We start from the raw sequence: 23,142 nt of genomic DNA on the forward strand, positions 1-23,142 counted from the left end.
TATGACCATGTCAGTGAGCTGTCCACCCTTTGCTCTGCTTCGTGTCCAAGAGCAGTCAGGTTGATGAATGGCACCCATTACTCTGAGGGTTATGGGCGGAAGCAGATAGGTGGGTATTTGGGCCTTGAGCGAGAGGTGTATTTTACCACAAACATAGCAGTGAGATCTCTTGTCTCACAGAATGACCAGCACATGCTCCATAGTTGCCATTTCTTCTTTGGAAGCCACAACATCATTAATTCCCACCGGAGAAACAAGGCTCGTTGATTTCAGGATCTGCTCTATCGTTGCTCGCAAAAAATTTTCTCTTCTCGTTCGGGAAGTTTAATGGCCTCAGCCATGGCACCAGCCGTAATGACAAATAAATGGAAGTGGTATGAGCGTTTAAGGTGAGGCTTAGGCTTGAAAATGGGATTTCTGCACAGACAGGGAGTGGTAGTCTAAGTAATAATATGTTGCCAGCAGAGCCATGGATCAACGGCATGTTAGCTGTCAGCAAGAAGGAGGAACTTACAAATTCTGGGTTACTCAGGGTCTCTGCAATGCATCTCTTTGTGGCAGCTGGGAAGATAATTCAGTTGTGCTCACAACTCTTGGCACCTTCAGCCCTAAAAGTGCTCTGGAAATTGCCTTCTCTTGAAAGAATGAATGTATGAACGTTAGGGCTGGACGATATGGCCTAAATGTATATCAAAATATATTTCAGAATTTTGGTCGATACAATATAATTCCGATATCAGTATGAACACCATTTAATAAAGCCTTGTAAAAATAGCCTACAATGCAAATGAAAGATGTTGTTTAAGATTAATATATTAATATAAATATATAAATATAAAAAAAGATATCTTGATACATATTGATATTGAATTATTGTCCAGCTCTGATGAACATACTGTATTAATCATGGAGTTATCCACTGACTGCATTTCATTTGATCTTATTTGTTTAAATTACCTCTATGGCAGACAATATTCCCATCTGAAGGGCAGTTTATCAGGCCACAGGACTGCTTAAGGAAAACACTGTAAAGAAAGGGCTTTTGGGAATGGGAACTGGATGGCATTCCACTTAAAGGAACTCGGAGCTGGCCTGTGTCCATCCCTGACTACGCTCTGCCTTTTATCCCAGCCTGATGCTCTACCGAGAGCCACATCACAACAATTATCCAAAATGGCAGTAATTACCCTCGCCTCCCCTCCCTGACTCTCCAGAGGAGACATCCTGGGGAGAATGGAGTACCTCAGGCCAAGAAATAATTAACTTGATAATGGCCTTCCTTTCCACAGCCATTCTTCTCGCTCTGTCTCTTTCCACATTTCCACCAATTACAAAGATATATTGTTTTAAACCTTCTTCGGAACAGTATACTAATAGCTCTCCTTACTGTTTGTTTGTATACAGTGTCGTTCGTCTTCAGGTAGGAACGGTTGATTATCTCAGAGTCTGAAAATACATTTATGTCACAGTGATGCAACTGGCTTGATGCTTTGCTCTTGCTTATCAGAGCCCCGAGCACAGCTTCTTCTGAAGGTGATGTATAGAGGAAATTTTTAATGCATTTTGTCATTTTTCACCCCTCTATCAAGCCATTGTATAAGCTTTGTACCGTAAAAACGAGGCCCCCTGACAAGCGCAAACCTCTAATAATGGTTCAGTGCACTCAAAACAATATGGCTTTTACAGTTCACAACCAAGATGTTTAAGTTCCTGTCTTCTGGAAAAGATAGCTGTAATTCAATACTTTTCTTAGCATAGCCCCCTCAAGCACTACCAACAAAGTTCAAGAGTGTGTCATGTTCATGCTTAAGCTGCTACATTACATGTGCAGTGGTTGATTCACTCGGTAGTACCAGGTTTTTGCCAATATGCAGAGAAAAAAAACAAACTTTTAAAATATCAGAATATATCTATATATTTTTTTTAGTTAGTTTAAGTTTTAAAATGTCAAGTGTTGCAACTGTATTGGGCAAAATGTAAACTGTTTTTGTGCTTATTAATTAATTATTCATTATGTGGGTAAAAAATACTTTTTACATTGAAAAGTATATTTAAAAACTGAGATTACGTTAGGGATTAAGATATAAAAGATTCAAGGTATAAGGAAATGTGTTATTTATTTTTAACTGATGGTAACACCAAATAGAATTTTAATGGGGGGGTGAAATGCTCGTTTTCACTCAATATCCTGTTAATCTTGAGTACCTATAGAGTAGTACTGCATTCTTCATAACTCCAAAAAGTCTTTAGTTTTAATATATTTATAAGAGAAAGATAGTCTGTACCGTTTTTTCCCGGAAAAACACGACCGGCTGGAGGCGTGGCGTGTGGGCGGAGCTAAAGAATCACGAGCGCCAGTAGGCTTTTGAGTTGAGAGCGTTTGGAAGCTGTGACATTACCGTGAGGAAAAAAAACATCATCCAAAACAAACCATGGCTAACAGTCAGATTCAGCCGTTTATTTATGATCCAGAATCAGATCCAGAGGCTGAAATTTAACAAGAGCAGCAGCAACGACGTCTCTATGTGGTATGTATTGAAACTGTATATATTTGCTTAGCGGTTTTGGAAAATGAAAGTTCCACTTTATGTTGTCTTTTTTTTTTTTTTTTAGGTGTACATGTGGAAAGTGCAGTTTGATGACAACATCGCATGTTGTTTACTTGATGTGCTTACGCGCCGATAGCTAAGTTAACAACACAGAGATATTTGAAGCAGTTTTACTCACTGCATGCGGTTCCAACACACGATCGTGACCCTTTTTCGTTGGGACTGCATTATCCTTAAGAAATAAACGATATGCAAATCCGCTGTCAAACTGGGCCTTGTTTGTAAAACAAGCATCTTCGAAATGCAGGGAACAAACAAAAACACTTGCACAACTCCGTTGATGCTCTGTAAAAATAAACTCCATCCACTGGTCCCTTAATGCTGTTTTTTTTGGTAATCTGTGCAGGGTTGTCTTGCCCTGGCAACCAAAAACACACTTCTTTTGTGACTTTTCACGATGCTCTCGCTCTGATCAGTGAATCGCTCTGATCAGTGATTGTCTGTGCTCAGCCTCTCAGTGCTCTGCTATACGGGAGCGCGCGCTCTTCCGGGAGAAGTGCCCTCAGGACCCATATAAGGAAATTCCACTCCATCTAACGTCACACAGAGCCATACTCGAAAAAAACTTTCCGAAACTTGTGACAAACCGGAAGAGGTATTTTTGGAACAAAAATACTCCTTCAAACGTACAACTTAATTTTTTTAACTTTGTCCATGTTTAGCAACTCTTTATCAGTGTAAAAAAACTCAGTATGCAGGAAACAGCATTTCACCCCCCCTTTAAATAGTTATGTCATTGATTATTAAATGTAAACTTTAAACTTCTTGAAAATTGCAAGACTTTTTCTGTACAATCAAAACCATATGAAACCAACATGAATCTATGGGCCCTATTTTAACGATCTAAAAACAAAGTGTAAAGTGTACAGCGCAGGTGCATGTCCAAATCCACTTTGCTATTTTAACAACGGAAAAACGGTTGGCGCGCCCAGGCGCATGGTCTAAACGGGTTGTCCCTAAGGGATGGTTCACTTTCAAATTAAATTTTGGTATGTATTAGCTTACCTCAAGGGCATCCAAGATGTAGGTGTCTTTGTTTCCGCAGTAGTTTCCATTTTGATATTTTTAGGTCAAACTGTTCTTGTCTGTGGTCTATGGTCACCACCTCAAAGAACATGCACAGAGAAATCCAAATTAAACAATTCCCCATCGTAAGTACTAGCATGGTTAGTTAAAGATGTAAAGGGAACTTAACTACTATAGTATTAATTAAAAATGAACTGACATTAGGGATCAATCTCTTGCTCTCCTTATGTTTCTCCTTATGTTTCTATATGCGTGTTAAGTGTTAACATAATTCAGCAGCAAATGAAGACTGACGCCAGGATGTGGATTTTCCAAAAAAAACCTTTTTCACAATTTCAGTTTAATAAGAAATAATTGAAGTGACATAAATCACTGTTTACACAACTCACTTATATTACACTACTCATTTATATCACATTCCTCACTTACATTACACTGCTTACTTAAATTACTCACTTATATTACACTGCTCCCTACTATGCATCTTTGCTCTTTCGTGCTTTTTCACCTTCTCCGAGAGATGATGCTTTTTGGTGACACCTGTAATTGTCCATGCGATGTCCATCACGCTCTCTCAATGGAACAGCTACTTCGCAGCCTGCTAGGCTTTTTCTCCGCTCATACCACGTCCTCTAAAATCCTAGTTTATATGACTTCCCGCCCTTTGTAGATACTTGTTTGATGTTTAAATTTCATCTTGGTTGTGCTAATTCTTTAATTACCAATTTATCCTTATTTCATTGACACGTTATAATTAAACAGACTTTAGACCAGGTTTGAGCTCCTTAAAATAGCATTGCGCCAGCAATGCGCCTGAACACACCTCTTTTTAGACCAGCACGCCCATGGACGCAAAAATGAGCGCAATTGCATTTTATTTATGCTTGGCATTAGTCAATGAATGCACCCTTTTAGCCACTCCGTCATGTTACCTTACAAAACAAGTGTACTTGGTTGAGTTTCATGTGACACAAAGGTGTGAACATCTCAAGAAAAAATTCCCACAGCAAGCATGGTTCTGGTTTGTAGCCACAAATGCCAAAAGCCCAAGCTACTTGTCTCGGGGTCTTAAAAATCGAGGTGGATTTATGCGCGTGAGTGGAGGTTGATGGATCCCTGAGCTCAGTGAAGGGGAACAAATGCACAGGGCTGCTTTTGCAATCATACCTGTGTGCTCTAGATGCAACGGGAGATTCAGACCTTGTCTTTTGAACAGGAGCACCGTACATGACCCTAATTGTCAGCACTTTGATCTCTTTACTGTACTTGCTGCACCTCCTCAAAAAGTAAACAAAGTAGTTTAGGACTCTTAAGGAATAATTACTACAATGGCCTTAACCATATTCCCTTATTTTATGATAAACATTAGAGATACATTGTACAATATCTATAAACAAAGAATCTATAACAGCAGTGCTATGAAAAATAGCCTTATTTTGAAATTTCATCCAGTTGAACCCTGTTTCCTGTTTTAGAAGACTTTCTTCAACAGACATCTTGGCAGTAGTTTGATGGTGGTGTCGGGTGGGTTAGGCTGGTTCCTGCTTTGGATGGAGCCTAACAATCAGCATCTGCATGAGTGCCATGGGGATATCTTCCTACTGTATGCTTTTAAACAATGAAATTGGACATAATAGCAGCATTAATTTGATTATCATGCTGAACTATTGACATGCAATGTGGAGAGTTTGAAAAGAGCATCCTTTTTCTTAAGGACAAACAGGAAAGAGAAACAATTTGGAGAGGTTTGAGGAATGTCATATTGTAGGTTCTTCAAAGTAGCCACCTTTTGCTTTGATTACTGCTTTGCACACTCTTGGCATTCTCTTGATGAGCTTCAAGAGGTAGTCACCTGAAATGGTCTTCCAACAGTCATGAAGGAGTTCCCCGAGAGATGCTTAGCACTTGTTGGCCCTTTTGCCTTCTGTCTGTGGTCCAGCTCACCCCTAAACCATCTCGATTGGGTTCAGGTCCGGTGACTGTGGAGGCCAGGTCATCTGGCGCAGCACCCCATTACTCTCCTTCTTGGTTAAATAGCCCTTGATGCCTTCAGTGTGACTCTACAATCTTCATAGTCATGAAAATAAAGAAAACTCTTTGAATGAGAAGGTGTGTCCAAACTTTTGGTCTGTACTGTATATATATATAGAGAGTGTGAGAGAGAGAGAGAGAGAGAGAGAATAGTTGTCAAGTGAGTGATTTTATAAACAGCAAATGTCCGCCCACCAATCACATACATTTGTGCTGAGTGTGTGAAATTAAACATTTTATGGACCATTATGTAATTTATTGTTAATTTATTGTTCATTCTGTTTTATTAGCTATAATTTACATACACATGTAAATCACTTGCTTAACACAAAATACAATATTTATGATAATCACTTGAAAGATGCTGAATGTTTGTGCTGGCATCCCACATTGCCTTTTGTGTTTATAAAAAAATGCCTGTACATAATAATAACTATTTATTACATATTGTATAAAATTCCCTTAATGTGGAATGAAACGTGATGTGAAAAAGAAAACGTTTCTCCAAACCTCTTTCATCAACGCCCTCACCACAGGACTCATTTGTGCTGTAAGCACATGTATAAGTGTAAAACATTTGCCCATGAACGCCTAGCTGCAGACTTTTATCTTTGTCAATTTTTTTATTCCAGGAAGTGGTTTTATTAACATTAGAAAAGAAGTATGTTCAAATTGGACTCCATAACTGGATAAAACGACAATGAAAGGCAGTTACCAGGTAGAATCAGCAGAGGGAGAAAGGGTTAGTGATTGAAGAAAAAAAACTGAATATGGGGTGTCATTGCTGTGCAGTTTACTGAATGAAAAGTGACAAAAGTGTTTTTCGATTGAATTTCTTATTCTTTCAGTTGTATGTGCATGCACTTTGGTCATTTTCTGCATGTCATTAAGCCACTTTAAAGGAGCAGAAGGAGGAGAAATTCGGTTGCTCTCTCTCCCTCTCCCCCAGTACTGAAGTCTTCAGGTTGCATACTTGGGTGCAGTAATTTGCCATTGACTGGCGACAGGTGCAGCTGCTGCCGTTGCCACTGTTAACAAGCCATTTCATCATGGTTAGCTTGCAGTGATTATCCCTTGTTGTTGCCACAATACCACGGGTGGCCATTTTATGATGCTGAAGATGTCAGAGAAAATAGTTTCATTAATAATCCTTAGCCTACTGTCCTTTCCGAGTCATTTGCTTCTGCAGTTGCAAATTTATGTGTCCTCTTCTATTTTATTTTCCATCAGATACACACAGATTTATGAGCAAATCAAGCTAGTGAATAATCCGACTAAAAATTTTTAGAGATGTGAGACCTTAGACCATAAGACCTTCTTTCATCTTCAGAACACGAATTAAGATATTTTTGACGAAATCCAAGAGCTTTCTGACCCACCATAGACAGCATCTGACATATTTTATGGCCCAGAAAGGTAGTAAGAACATTGTAAATGATGATATTTATTCATTCAAATAGTTTGCGATGATGTTGTGGTGGTCTCTCAGTCTGGTACCAGCTCTGTGAAATCCAAAATTAAACCCTCAAACGTCACTTCTGAATACTGATTAATAGCATCATGATTGTAGCAGACAATCCAAGCTATATCTGTCAATGCCAGCCTTGCTTTCTCCTTCATTTAGTGTTCAAAGTGAGGAGTGTGTTCCCATGACAACATGGCCAAAGCCTGCTCTGCAGATCATGGATGTACGCCTTATAAGGCAAATGTGCCTTGATTTCAGTGGATTATGTGTTTCAGTCACATGGACACCAGAATTTTGTGGTCAATTACCTCAAATATCATTTAGTGTGAATGTTCAGGAATGGTATTCATAGCTAGAGCTTCATTACTTACTTAATGATCATGGGTATGATTTAAGACAACAGTCTTAGTCAGTAGGTTACAAATGAAACTTAACTGACTGCTGATGATGATGTGTCTAGTTAAATGTTGTCACAGTGATTCATTTTCACAGTAGTCCTTAATTTGTTGAGGCACTTGTCTGTCCGTAACTTCATACAGCATATTTAACTTTGGAAAACTTTCATTTCTACACCTGCTGTTATCTTGGGATTTAACAAGCATTTTGTTGGAGAATGGACAATTTCCTTAAACAAGAAGAAAAGCCTGTTTTGTACTTAGTGTTTTTGTTGTTTCTGATGAACATAATTAAGTAAATATGAAGGAAATATGCAGATGAGTTCTTTTAAAAACCTGCTGTTTTATTCAGCATTATGAACAGCATCACTTCAGTCGACTCACCCTGCAGTGCCTCATCTCATATTCCTGCTCTTCATACGTCACAGTCTATTTTCAACACTTCTATTTTTGACACTGAAGCTCACTCACTAGTGAGCACTACCAAGTATGATAGAGTGTCAGAAGTAGAGATGTACTGCTTGTGTAAGAATGTCTGTTGTATCATCATTGGTTGTGAGCCAAAAATAGCCTTCACATAAATGCTTAAAGGCATACTGGAGACAGAAGCATCTTGCTCGTTCAATCTGAGGGGTCATGTGACACCTCAGATTTTTGAATAGCAGATTTTGAACACAACTTGAGCTTTAATGATTAAGTTGCACAATTATTTTAGGTAAAAAAAGTGTTTGTCTGAAGTTCCTAAATTTGGCAAGTCTAATTGAGTCAAAATCTTTGAACCCCCCATCATATCAAGGCTGCTCATTTCCATCTGTCAGATGATATTTTGCTTGGTTTATTCGAATTAATGTGTTATGTGTATCTGTCACACTTTGTGTAGAGAGGAACGAGGAGATGCAGAATACATGAAACAATCTTTAATGGTGTCCAGTACGAGGGTATATCCAATAGAGGGAATCACAGGAAACAAATGTAGCAACAAGTAGACCCGACAAACAAGAACTGAATGGACTAGGGCTTATAAAGACAGGATAATTGGGGAAGAACAAGACACACCTGGGATCAAATTAACACAATTAGTGGGAGACAAAAACTGGGTCACAGGGAGCAAAAACACACGGACAGGTCAATAACCCAGACATAATAGCCCCTCCAGGAAGGTGCATCCTCGCACCGTAGCAACAACAGAGGGAGGCATGGGTGGGAACTTGGGTGGTCAACGCCTGACCAAGGCGGAGCTGGAGGGATGAGGGAGCTAGTTGGAGCTGATGGATCGACTGGTGACGGTGGAGTTGAGGGAGCTATGAGGATGATCGAAGACTGACCAAGGCAGAGACGTAGGGACGAGGGAGCCCGTCGGAGCTGGTGGGATGACGGGCCATGTTGGAGAAGAGGGAGCTAGGAGCCAAGGCAGAGCTGATGGTTCGAAGGACTGAGGTGGAGTCTAGGACTCGAAGGTTGGAAGTGGAGACAGAGGATCTTCATGCCAAGGCAGAGGTGGTGACAGGAAGTCCCGAAGCACAACTGACTCACTGGACATGGCGTGCTGAGGGTGAGCTGAGGGGCTTTCCTGAGGCAGCAAAGAAAGGGCTGATTGACTGGCTGGCTGATGTAGAGGAGGAGGGAGTGAGAGGCTGGGTGGGAACACATCAGGACATGAGCTGAGTGGAACCAGTGGAACCGCATGAGATCCAGGGTCACAGGGTAATACTTCTCCAAACCAGTCTATTAAGTCAATTTTAAAGATGTATGGCCCTGTTGCTCCAGGCACAGGAGTTGGAACGGCTGGAATATCAATTCAGGGAGAGGGAAAAATATAACAAGAAAGAAAGAAAAACGCCGCTAATTTTACTCACTTTGACAGTCTGCTGTTCTGTAATGGTCTGGTGTTAACACAAGTGAAGGAATACAGTTCCAAAAGAGTTATTCTAATAATCCACAGAATGAGACCAGCACAAGCAGTAATAAATCAAACGATAGCAAACAAAGGAACAGAGGGTGACAGTCCCTCCAGAAAAACACACTTTTTTTTGTGATTGTTGCGGGCACAAATCCTTGATTTTGCGGCAGGTTTTCTTAAAAAATGCGATGGAATATGCGGGATATTTTTGCAATTTTATGCAATGAAATTGTGGGAACTTGCAAAAACTGCGGTTTGATGAAAAAGAGAAAAAAAGGTGATTCCCCCAACTTGTTCTAACTAGGCTACTACCTTACTGTAAAGATTAATTTCTTATAACTTCCTTTATAAGCAAGCATACTAAATCACATAATATTTAAGTTCTCTTTCTGTTTTATTTCAGACCTTAATTGGCTCAAACTTACAAAACATTGAGTCAAACAAGTTCTCTAGCTTTACAAAAGGAATATTCAGCAACTTCTTTAAAAATGAATAAATAGAATATATATAAGAAATGTGCGTCTCCTGTTTTACAGGAATTGCAAAGTGCAAACTCTTACTGCAACGTAAATTATTTTACATACTACAAATATACTTACAACTGTAAGGTTTTGGTACTGTTCTGTAACAAAAAAGTGCAATCTTTCAACTGTAGAGGTGCATCAACTTCTGAATAAAACTACAACAGTCCACTGTGAAAATGAAAACTAACTGCATAGCCTCTAACACTGGCCTATCATTCGCCATCCTCATCCCGCTCTCAAAATAATTTGCCCCCACTGTCATGTAACACACTGGGTAACTGCTTCGCGCAGTCTTTTGCGCTTATTTTTGTTGGCAAATATGAATGATTTGCGTGCTTCACCCTGGTTTCACTGCGGGGTTCGCATATGACGTTCACGTCGCGTAATTACGTCACTTCATAAGGTTCCCATTGGGAAATAATGGCAATTTACTTGTGTGAAGTAAACGCAACATTTTTCAACATTCTGCTAAGATATATGTGACTTTTTTTGCAACAAAAATACAGGGATTATGAAATCACGCTATCCCCCGCTTATTTTGCCTCCTGAAATCGGCAATTTATGCGGCCTTTGGCTGATTATGCATTAAATGAGGCGATTGCATAATCGCGGTTTTCTGGAGGGACTGACTTTAAATACTAGGAATGCAATCAGGGAGAAACAGAAACAGGTGTAGAACTAATTAATCAAAATGGCATGGCAACAAACTAGGCAGGATAACAGAAACACAGAAAACTAAACCAAAACAGATCATACATGTGACAGCGTGTAACACGTTAGCAGTTAATCACATGCACTGACATGTGGTTGGATCACTCTTTTCTATTTCCTGTTAAAATTGACATATTGTCAAAGTGTCTAACTCTAACGTTTGGTATTATTTCTATTCAAAATCATGATTTCTCGATTTGATATAAATAAAATCATGGCAAAACATTCAATTCTAAGTAATCAATAAAATCTGAATAATGTCCCAGCCCTAGTCATTTGATATTTTTAAATGTATGTTCATGTTTATTATAATCAAGTGAAGTTACCTTAATTTATATAGTTTATTCAATAAAGATTGTGTTACAGCAGCTTTACAATGCTAAACAGGGAAAACGTGTGCTGATAATGCCAGAGGACAATAAAACAATTGTCATATTATAAGTTAAAGTCAGTTCATAGTTGATTCAGTTATGTCATAATCCAGCTAATTTCAGTTCTTTTCAAATAGTTTCTGGGTAGTCAAGTCAACAGTGTTGCCAGAAATTGTCTCAGATTAAGTTAGCAAAAGGCAACCGTGGCAAGGAAACAAAACTCCATCGTGAAGGAAATGGAGAAAAAACCTTGGGAGGAACCAGGCTTAGTTGGGGGACAGATGAAACCAGTATGGTGTGATTTAATTTCAGGCTGCAGCGCAAGTCAGACTAAGGAGAGGACTTATCTGGTTCCCGTGGTTTTGTACCAATGGCTGACAAGGTCTTCACAGGGGATTTGTCTCTAAGGTTTGTCTAGTTGACATGATCTCCGCTGACATTTTGGGCTTTAGAGGTTGTCTCTAGGTGCTGATCCAAAATATGGACTGGATACGAACTTGATCCAGGTGAATGCAGTTACCATCTGATCTGGATACGGGCTGGATCTGGGTGGCTACGGTGACCTCGGAAAAAAGAATAAAACAAACTAATATTAGCGTAGATGCCTTTCTTCTTGGTAAATGGTAATTATTTGCAGCCTTATAATCAGATTTGAATTAAAGAAATGCGATAGTGTATTATGTGTATTAGGGATGTACAATTAATCAAATGCGATTATCATGCGCATCTTGTCAGTGAAGCCAGTTATGTAATCAGTAGTAAATCTCCGTCACATGTTTTCAGATGGAGCAGCATTTACTACACAGAGCCACAGGCACATCAACTGGCTGGAGATGCTGGCTGTATTTCAAGCTTTGAAGCACTTCCTACCGAGCCTAAGAAATCGCCATGTGCTGGTGTGCACCGACAACACAGTGGTGGTCTCTTATATAATCCACCAGGGAAGTCTGCATTCGCACCCATTGGACAAACTATATCCACTATTCATTCTGTTAGTTTTGCAAACTGGTATGTTTCATTGGGCTGCAAAGAAATATAGAGCTGAGTATCATCAGCATAACAGTGAAAGATAAGACCATGTTTCCTGATGACATCTCTCAAGAGTAGCATCTAAAGTGTATAAAGCAACGGTCCTAGTACTGAGTCTTGTGGTACTCCATACTGCACTTGTAAACGATATGATACTTCTTCATTCATTGCTATGAATTGATGATGGTCAGATAAGTATGATTTGAACCATGCCAGTGCAATTCCAGTAATGCCAACATAATCTTCTAGTTTATTCAAAAGAATGTTGTGGTCAATAGTGTTAAACGCAGTGCTAAGATCCAGTAGCACAAACAGAGAGATGATATGAGCAGTTAATTTGTAATTTTGATTAGAGCAGTCCGCTTGCCACATCGGCTGTTCATTTCATCGGAAGAAACACAATAGAAAGCGTGGAAAACGGGCTGGCATTTTGGTCAGGATTAAAAGATCTGCGTGGAGTCTCTGGATGGGATAAAAACCTCTCTCTTCAGCGCACTACGAACCCCCGTTACACCTGTCTTCTGCCCCTCCTACCAGATGTGGCTACATCTGTTTGTACTACAGTGCAGTGGTGGATCATCAAAAGAGGTGCTAATCTACAAAATCTCCAGAGACTGGATTATACGAAAGCCATCGATCATATCCCCTGATGAAATTACTCATGTTACTAAACTGGCTATGGTAAACTTTTCTTTTTAAAAGAATGAAGAAAAGATTTCTTCATAATAAAACTTTCATCTTAAATGACTTTTTTAAGTTTCATGACCTGGATTGTTTATTTATAATAGAGACTTGGCTTCACAGCGTTGAGCTGGATCCTTTAATTGAACTTTCCCCAAATGGCTGTCAGTTTTTTAGTTCGCCTAGTATTATGGGGAAAGGTGAAGGTTTGGCGTCGGTTTTTAGAAACACTTTTAAATGTTGATTGCTGCCTACGGATCATTATAATACCTTTTGAAGTTTAACTACTCCAGTTACAGTTGCCTTGTTCAGTACTTTGTGCTCTAATTTGCAGGCCACCAAATTACAAAAAGGACTTTACTGGTTTTATGTCAAACATTGTGCCTACTACAGACAATTCATGTTATTCATTCATCTGTTAATCGGGGGTGGGGCTTAATGTGGGGGGCGGGGGCGGGGGGGGGGGACATGGCCATAATATATATAATGAAAAAATCTGAAGATTGTTATGAAATGAAAAAATAAAAAAAATACAAATCAAAATCTGACATGAAAATCTGTCTATGAAAACATGAACACCAACACATGATTAGGACAGGTTATGATTATGATGAAGCCATGTTATTAATAAAGGAGCACGAAATATCTGCCTGAGGTGAAGAGTATACAAATAAACGGAAGCTAATTCTATGACACATCCTATGATAAATCAGATAACTGAGATACATATCAGATGTAACATTACAACTTGTATCAGCACAATAGGATGCTAAGTTATGCGTTAGACAGAGAGAGAGAGAGCGAGAGCGCACGCAAGCTCCCTCTGATGCGTTTTCATGACAGCGCGCTGAAAGATGGGCAAGGACAGATTTTACTATACATTCCTATAAGGTTCTCATTATAAATGTATGGCAGATTTGTGCTATATTTTCATCTACGTTATTAAGTGTAATAGTTGTAATAAAGCTGTATTTGTAAGTTAAGTTTTATTTTCCATAAACCATATGAATTGAATTATGCCCACAAATATGACGGAAAAAAAGCTTGACTGCATTATTATAATATCAGTAATAAAATAATAGCTAACACTAATAATAGAAAAATAAAACATTTACGAGCAATATCATTATCGTGCATTGCTTATATATGAGCATGAAACGAATCGCTGATATGCAGCGATTTCAGCATAATTGTTCATGTTAATTAATCAGATATAGACTTGCTCTTGCAACTTTTATCTGAAAAAAAGAAATTCGCCGATGCAGATGTAAAATATATTTAAGATAAAAACTATTACAAACAAATAATTTTGTGTTTTGTGTAATGTTTAATGTAATTAGGCTACAAATATATCCAGTGCATTTTTATTTTATAAAGACCATTTCATTATTTGTCTGTGTTTTGAAAATTAACACACAAAGATACTTTTTCGAGTACTCGAGTACTCGATCACTGTTGCACATCCCTAATGGCCACTGGATCTGATCTTATCCTATGGCATTTCTTGACATATTGTTGATATTTCTGACCTTTAGCCTATTCTTTTTTTATAATACAATGCCTGGTCCAGTTCAGAAATCATTTTCCTCACTGTCTGTTTCTCTTGTTTTCACCTCAGATACAGCCCGTCTTTTCTCTGAGGCCTTCTCTTCTCTGTCTGAAAGTGTGTTAAAACCTCCTGACTCAGATCTTGGAATAGAAGAGATGATAACACTTTTTAATAATGCCTGCTCGTGTCTTAGATTCTGTTGCTCCTTTTAAAGTTTCAAAACCTACATGAAGGTCAGAACCCTGGATAAATAGCAATATACAAGCTCTCAGACAGGAATACAGGAAAGTTGAGCGCAAATGTAAGAAAGATAAACTGCAAGAACTCATGAAATACGCTCTTTCTGCTTATCAGCATTCTGTAAAAAATGTAAAAACTACAGACAAAAAACTGCTAGTTTTCCACAGACACATTTATCTATTATTTTGATTTTAAATCCAAAGATTGTTGAATACATTTTGGTCCAAAAATAACAAAAATTATGTCTGTTGTGAGTGAGTTCACAACAATGCAGTGGCGCTTCTGATGTATGACTCTGCAGACCTGTTATCTTTGTTATCAACAGCTGGAGTTTCTTCATTGTCGCATAAATCTTTTGCCTTCCCCTATATGGGGAAGTCGTGGCCTAATGGATAGAGAGTTGGACTCGCAATCGAAGGGTTGTGAGTTCAAGTCTCAGGCTGGCAGGAATCATGGGTGGGGGGAATGCATGTATGGTACAGTGCTCTCTCCACCTTCAATACCACGACTTAGGTGCCCTTGAGTAAGGCATCGAACCCCCAACTGCTCCCCGGGCACCGCAGCATAAATGGCTGCCCACTGCTGCGTGCATGTGCGTGTGTGTGTGTGTGCGTGTGTGTGTGCGTGCGTGTGTGCGTGCGTGTGTGCGTGCGTGTGTGTGTGCGTGTGTGTGTGTGTGTGTGTGTGTGTGTGTGTGTGTGTGTGTGTGTGTGTTCACTTCGGATGGGTTAAATGCAGAGCACAAATTCTGAATATGGGTCACCATACTTGGCTGAATGTCACGTCACTTTGTTATTGGGCGCACCAGAAAACACGTCAGCAGCATCGTACATCAACAGTCACAACAGTCGCACTCACAACAGACCTGGAAGAGAAAGCTGAATAAAGTCACAGTTTTTGTTATTTTTGGACCAAAATGTATTTTCGATGCTTTAACAAATTCTAACTGACCTTCTGATGTCACATGGACTACTTTAAAGATGTTTCTATTACCTTTCTGGACATGGACAGTACACAATCACAAAGTTATTTATTTATTTATTGGGGTCTCTAATAAATAAAATAAAAATCCCTAAGAAATATGTTTTGCATGTTTTCATTTATTTATTTTATAATAACAGTAAACTTATATTGCTTAATTAAATCTTAAAACTTGTGTTCTTTGGTTAAAACAAGACAAGAAGACACTTTAGCAAGCAAGGCAAAAGACAAGAGGAAATTCTTGATCGGGTCACTGGATTGGGTTATGGCCAGGATTGAGTCAGGGCAAGCTGACTGCTGTTAATTGACCTCCAGAAGTGTTTACCAGGGAATGAAATATCATTACCAACATCACAAAATCAAAGATTAAACAGTAAGAGGCTCACATCACAATCAATAGCCCTGCTACATCTTTTCTTTCCTTCAGCACTTCTACTGAGCCAAGAGCGTTGCCATAGTGATATGAAATGGGTGCATAGTGCCGCAGCAGACAGGCTTTCCTGTACAACAGACATGTTTTCACATTCAGAAATTTGAGGTTCCTGTTTTTTCCCCCCATTTACACTCTTCCATTGCACCACAATATGAAAGAAACATGCATTGGATTTTTGGTTATACAGTATGGTTGTATGTGAGGAATATAAATCAAGAAAAAGCTCTCAAGGTTGAAACCCACTTTCTAAGTGAATGAACTGAGTGCAAGTACACCTGCTGATGTCATTATGATTGACATTACCATTCTATGTATATTTATAGACTTTTCTGACTTCATTTTCCTCCCTTTTCCTCTCCTCAGTGTGACAACGCAAAGGGATTGCGGGCCTTCTTTGATGCGATCTGCTATGGTCCAAAACATTTGATGATCTTTGGAGGAGTGTGTCCGTCAGTGACTTCAATCATTGCTGAATCGTTGGAGGGGTGGAACCTCGTGCAGGTTTGTGCCATAGCCAGTATCTGGTTCATAAAAACTGCAATGTGATTATTCATTTGTCTTATCATTAACAATCATCTTTTTCCCTCAAAATGCAATGTTTACATGAGAGTGTTTCATGCCGCATATTTGCGCTAATGACTTCCTCTGTGACGTAAATAAATACTAATGTCTTAAATCAAAAGTTTGGCAAAACTGGGCTAGAAATGTAATACCTGGAAGAATTTGTAAAATTCGAAAAGACTAAGCAGACCCAAGGGGGTGTTTAGTGTATTAACACTGTGATTTTAACAGGAAGTCAGTGTTCAGTTATTCTAAGCCGATCTCCCCCCTCTTGTTTGCAATTTCCATTGATATCGCTAATCTGTGTATTAGCACATCACTGAAAAAAGTAGTACTTTCAGGTTGCCATCGGCAGATATGGCTCGAGGAAGTAATGTAGTTAAAATCCCTCTGATGTGTGGCATGGTGGACTATAAAGCAATTCCACTGAGGAATTTCCTCCGGGCTTATACGCTTTCACTTTTGTGTTGGCAAATGTGCGGTCAGTCTCTAAACCAGCTGACATTTCACCAAGAGAACCTGGCAATTTTCCAAAACTGTTCCTCCAAAGTGGCTGGTTTCCATGAGAGGGATAGAAATTTGTGTATGTCGAAAATATGGACAAAAAGCCAAAAAAGCTGATAAAGGGTTTAATATGTGATTTTAAAATGAGGATTTCCATTATTTTTTCATTAGTATTGTTTCCCCTAACATCCACATAATGTTAGAAATTTGATATCCCATAAACTCTGGTGTAAAGGCGCACGACTTGCTGTCGCTCTGCTTTTATTCCTGCACGCAAAGAGGGAGAGCGAAAGAGAGAGTGTTACATACTATGTAGAATTGACGCGCTACATGTAAATTATATTCTTTCTTTGCATTTTCCTGTCAGAATAATGGAGTTCCTTTGGAATTACTGTTGGAAATACTGTTTTTCAGTAGTGGGCTAATGCGCAAACGAAAATCTCATTGGCTGGCGCTCGCATGTAATCCTCCCTGTTTTTATTTCAGCAAATCAGTTCGAGCAAATGCACACAAACTGATTAATATTCATGAATCCAGCTGCTCGTTAATCCTTAGTGTGTTTTATATTGTTATTAGTAGAATTCGTAGTATATCAGTATTTTTGTTCGTTTTTGTGCCTTTTTTTTTACAGAAACACTGAATGACCAAAAAAGCATCACCACCAGTTCTAAATTTAGTTAAAATGACTAGTATGCATTCATACGTGGTTACCAAGTTTTCATTCTAATGATAATATACGATAATATATTATAATGCTTGAAAGACTGATGTTGAGTGTACTTTCAGATATTTAAAAAGCTGTGCTGTTTAACAAACATTTTATTCACAAACACACACACATATATCAGTCTGAAAAATTGAGTTTGAGAAAAAATTGAAAAATTCAGTTGCCAAGGTGTCCATAGAGGGTTGCATATCTTTTTATGACCATATTTCACCTTCACTTAGGATTAAACATGCAGTTTTTTGGGCCAGCCAACAAACCTTTCTGAACAGGTGAAGATGTTTCTGAATAGGTTTTTTGTCCGAGATAGCTCAACGCGCTGCAATTTAAGAAAACACATGCGAATTGAAAAAACACCAGCAAATAAAAAAAACATTGATTTTTGTTGTTCCAAAATCTCAACAAAAAAAAAATCTGTAATTAATACATTTGTGGACTTGGTCTGGTCTTGAGTTCCTGAGGATAAGCTTACAGAAGTCCTAATTTGTGGACTAATCTCACATTAACACCTGATGAGTAGATCTCTAATTAGCCAGGGTGATGGGAAGCGGACACATCCACAATGGGATTAGCAGTGACATCCCTCAGAAAGGCTTTTAAACCTGTGACAAAATAATAAAACAAACAAGGGGAGGGGGCCTGGCCCATGTAATAGTTAGTCAAAAAAAAGTCCAAAAGATGAAAATGGTATTTAGGTTCCTTGTTGTGCAGGAAATGGGGGATAAGTCCAGCATGTCCAGGGCTAGTTGCACCAGTTGAGTGTTAGTTACAGCTTAGCCTATTTTTTACAGAAAAGTATAGTCTTGCACACTACTAAATACTTTTGCATTGCACCATTAAACTTTCCCCATTGTGACACGGTTGGCTGTATATGTAAAAAGTTGTATTGTATCGGCATTTCGTCCAGATGGATCCGGCATTTTGGGAGCCTGAAACTGCTATTTGGGTACTTATTAATGCCTGCTGCAACCCTACATAGGGGTCTAGGATCACTTCATTCATTCATTGCTGGAATCTCTTTCATGATGAAAAATCACAGTTTGAGACACAGTGATGAAGCAGTGAGGACCAGGTGCACCTCATTACGCTCATCTAGCAGCGTTTCCATTTCCGCGCTCCTCCTCTTGGCCATGCTGCGTTATTATGAGGCTGGATAGAGAACAGCAGAGGAGGGCCAGAGCACAAACTTCTGGAGATTCCTCAGTCACACCTGCTGATCCGTTTCATAAGAGTGGACAAAAAGAACACTGAGGCAATGCATTCTCCAGCTTCATCAAAACCACACATCAACACTAAGATTTTGTACCCTTATTTTAAATGTAAGTAATATGTTTAATGAGATTGGGGGACGGTGTTGAAATGGTGGTTGCTTGATGGATTGTGTAATTACATTTAATGAAAGCATCAGATGGTTCTGGAAGCCGAAAACGAGAGCAGTTGTGTTTTCACCGATGAAATTATATACACGTGTTGGAACCTCCAAAGATGTGCCAACATGCAAACAACCCTACAGTAAACTTTTGACCTCAAGGGCCATTGAAATCTGTTAGGATGACAGTTTCCACAGGCATTCTGCTCCTGTGTAATTAAATAGTGCTGTGCTTCTTTTGTGCTTCTCAAATCATCACTTGGCATTCAGTGGCACTGAATGGCTCCTCTGTTATGAAGTGGCTTACATCAGTGCTTGCAACGTGCAAAGATATTAACATGACTCGAGTGCCTTGAATCAAATTGAATGTCACCCAGACTGTGAGAGAATGATTATTTTGAGCTGATACATTCCTTTTTCCCTAAGCGCTTGGATGATATCGCGCTCTTGTGTGATAGTCATCTTTCATATAGCAGGGAAAACGATAAACACAGAAGAACGCCTTTTTGTTATGTGACTTATAGGGAGACCTTATTGCAGGCCGGACTCACAGGTGCTGTTTGTGAAGATATAATGTTGAAATGGCTCCCATTGTAGCCCTGATAATGGTAACAATGCGCACAACATTGTGATAAATGTGATTAGATGATATTAAGCATAATGAATCTATTGATATGCAATGCCAAGATTTAATTAGACATTTAGATGCTCAAGTAACTACACAACTCCCTTGATAGAGAAATGAGCATACCTGTAAAAAGAACAATCACAAATGAGATCGTAACTTCTCAGATGCTTCGTCTCAAATGGGAGCTTCTGCTGGAAAGACATAGCAACACTAAAATGGTTTCCATCCACATATTTTTATGCAAGTTTGGGAATATGTGATATAGGGCTGTCAAATAAACATTTGAATTTTGAATATTCTTCAATATTAAAATAAAAAACTCCACAATCAAATGCAAAACAACAAATAAAAAATACTTCTAATACAACAAATATTAAGTGTGCATCAGGCAGCTTTGTCAAACGATGTACGTATGGTTGCATTTTAATGTTTTTGTTAGCCTATCCAGTTGAACCCATTAGATGCGGCACTGCTGCATTGTTCACTCAAAATATTGTGCGAAAAGAGAATATTGATGTTTACGTCAAAACTGAAACCACAACATTTACGCTTTTTCTAGAGGGACACCTATCACCGTCGCACTTGTGTCTCGCACAAGAGAGCTGCATGTTTAGAAAGACATGTAAAATGAATGTACGTTCAACTTTTAATACTTTTAAGACTTGATGGGGGAGGGGGGGGGGGTTTCCCATCCTACAGCACCTCATGTTATTCAATGAAAAAAGTAATCTGTGTGATTGACTTTCGGCCGTTTGTATAAAACAATGCATTCATACACCATGCAGTTTTGTTTATAATTGTTAAAGCAACTAAATTTTATTGCTATGAATAAAAGTGCATTAGTAATATATTGCTCGGTGCGCCCTCTTGTGGCCCCAGTAGACAAGCCAGAAGCCTTTTCAGAATCAGAATCAGAATGAGCTTTATTGCCAGGTATGTTTACACATACAAGGAAATTGTTTTAGTTACAGAAGCTCTACAGTGCAACAGACTGATAGTGACAAGACAGCACACAGATAATGAGAAGTATAATATAAAAATAGACAAAATAGACAATGTACAAAAAAGCAAAAACAAAATATAATATAGACAATGATGATGTACAGGTATGACGTGTGCAAATTTTAAATAGGTAATGTATTGTGTGTTCAATAGTTCAGTTTGCTTGTATGTAACATTCAGTTAAGAGTCTGAAAACACTTGCACTTACATGTAAGTATGTTTAACAAATTATTTCTGTTATAGTACACAAAAGTTTGCTAAACTGTTCTTCTTTGTCACATTCAGCATTTCTCATCAAATTTGATAGATCTATACTCTTACTGTATGTGAACAATTGGCTTTTTGTGACTATTTTTATCTTATTCTAATGTATAAACATCTAAGACATTTGAGTTGACACATAACTGAGAACTCTACCTACAGTGTGTGTGATAACATGTTCCTTCGGACAGTAGTGCCATCTTTAATAAGTATCTGAGAAGTTGGGAAAAATATAAAGCTTCTCCAAGGATTATAGTAAAACCACACAACTCTGGTTTGCTGCATTCTACTTTTCAACGGTGTCAAAATTGCTTGAGGTGCTTCTCATTTTTCTCTGTAGTTTGAATTGGGCAGCCATTTTGGAAATGTTTTGGTAAAGACAACATGGAGTAAGGTACTGCTTTCAAAAAAGTCATTTAGAGGTGATGGAGTTGTGGTTAGCATATGTGCTTTTACATATTTAACTCCGGTGCTAATTTGTAAATTTGAATCTTAAATGTGATTCTTGTCTCTTCCCCTCCAGATTTACTGTGCTCTCTTTCCTATAAAATAATAATAAAGCTATAAGTGAGGTAAACTAATGGAGCTAAAGTCTGTCAGTAGCACTTGATTTACTAGGCTGATATTCATCTTGATAGTCTGTGCCGTCACAGTGAGCGTCATAGCCTCAAAATTAGGCCAGGAGAAGTATAAATAGATAGTGTTTCTATGATTTAGAGATGTTTACATGGGCGTTTCCTCTTGCGCTTGCATTATTCTTGGTATTGTTGAGATCCAAGCAGTATGCCTTTGATCCTGTCAGCCTCTCATCTGCTCCTAGCCGAGCATGTGCCAGAACCAGAATGCTGTCGACGTGCTTCAGCAGACGCCGTCTTTCTCTTTGACGTCACCTACAAGAGTGAGAAGAACAGCCAACTCCCAAAGCTGTTTACATATGGCTGCTTCCCAGACTAACAGAGTGAGGTTAGCACACACAGTTAATGTAGGGCTTGCAACTAGGGATGGGTGGATGATATATTGAGAGGATTGATCGTTATTGATCATAGACATTGAGGGTGGAAGAAGAAATGCAAAAGAACACAAGCAGTCACAAACAGAAAAAGGTTAGGTTAGTGTAGTTTTTATTTTATATATCATTATTGTATATCAATTATTGTAAATCATATTAAAAGTGCTTAAATTATTATTTTTTTTTGCAATTATCAATGATATACAATACAAAACGTAAAGCGTAAAAACATACGCACTCACAAAATATTTCTATTACAAATAAGTTATGTTCTTTTGAATATTATATTCAACAAAGAATGCTGAAAAAAGTTTCCACAAAAATATGAAGCAGCAAAAGATTCAACATTAATAAAAATGTGTTTCTTAAGCAGCAAATCAGCATATAAGAATCATTTCTGAAGGATCATGTGACTCTGAACACTGACGTAATTATGTTGAAAATTCAGCTTTGTCGTTACAGGAATTAAATGTTAAAATATATTAAAATATACAATGGTTATTTAAAATTCTAAAAATATTTCACAATATTACTATTTTGACTGTATTTCTTACTAAATAAATGGTGCCTTGGTAAGCGAAAGAGATTTCTTTCAAAAACATAAAAAATTTTTACATGGCTGCCCACTGCTCCAGGTGTGTTTACGGTGTGTGTGTACACTACTGTGTGTGTGCACTTGATTGAGTTAAATGCAGTGCACAAATTTTGAATATGGGTCACCATACTCGGCCACATGTCACTTCACTTCACTTCACTTTATAGTGAAAATGCTTATAGTTTGCGTTTATGCTTAATAAATGTAAAAAAAATAGTGGTTTTCAAATGTATTGTTAAATGGCCTTAATTAACTCTTTTTATTTTTAGAAACTGCAGTAGTAAAGGATTCTCCTTATTGGCCTTGATAGTACTTGGTATTCGATCAAAAAAACCTTTTTTCATTTTTAGTGAGTCAGAGAATATGCACAAATGATAGATTTTTGAATATTAAAACTGGCAGGCCTGACAGACATCGTGTCATTAAGCATTTAGATAGTTTCTCTGAGGAATATTTACAAAAATGTCACCTGCCTTTTCACATTTGCTGGGAGCAGGAAATTAAGCCGTCTGTATTGTAGAATAACCTGAAAATCTCAGCTGCT

The 23,142-nt window shown here is 38.3% G+C and overlaps 1 protein-coding gene across 1 annotated transcript in view; it reads left to right on the forward strand.

Moving 5' to 3' along the window:
* LOC127935017 (gamma-aminobutyric acid type B receptor subunit 2-like) overlaps positions 1 to 23,142 on the forward strand; it is a 177,992-nt gene that overhangs the window by 32,293 nt on the left and 122,557 nt on the right. The window contains exon 2 of the mRNA XM_052532601.1: positions 16,309 to 16,446. Coding sequence (XP_052388561.1) covers positions 16,309 to 16,446 — 138 coding nt within the window. The remainder of the gene's footprint in view (positions 1 to 16,308; positions 16,447 to 23,142) is intronic.

This window comes from Carassius gibelio, chromosome A19 (assembly GCF_023724105.1).
Source record: "Carassius gibelio isolate Cgi1373 ecotype wild population from Czech Republic chromosome A19, carGib1.2-hapl.c, whole genome shotgun sequence".
Classification (NCBI taxonomy): domain Eukaryota; kingdom Metazoa; phylum Chordata; class Actinopteri; order Cypriniformes; family Cyprinidae; genus Carassius; species Carassius gibelio.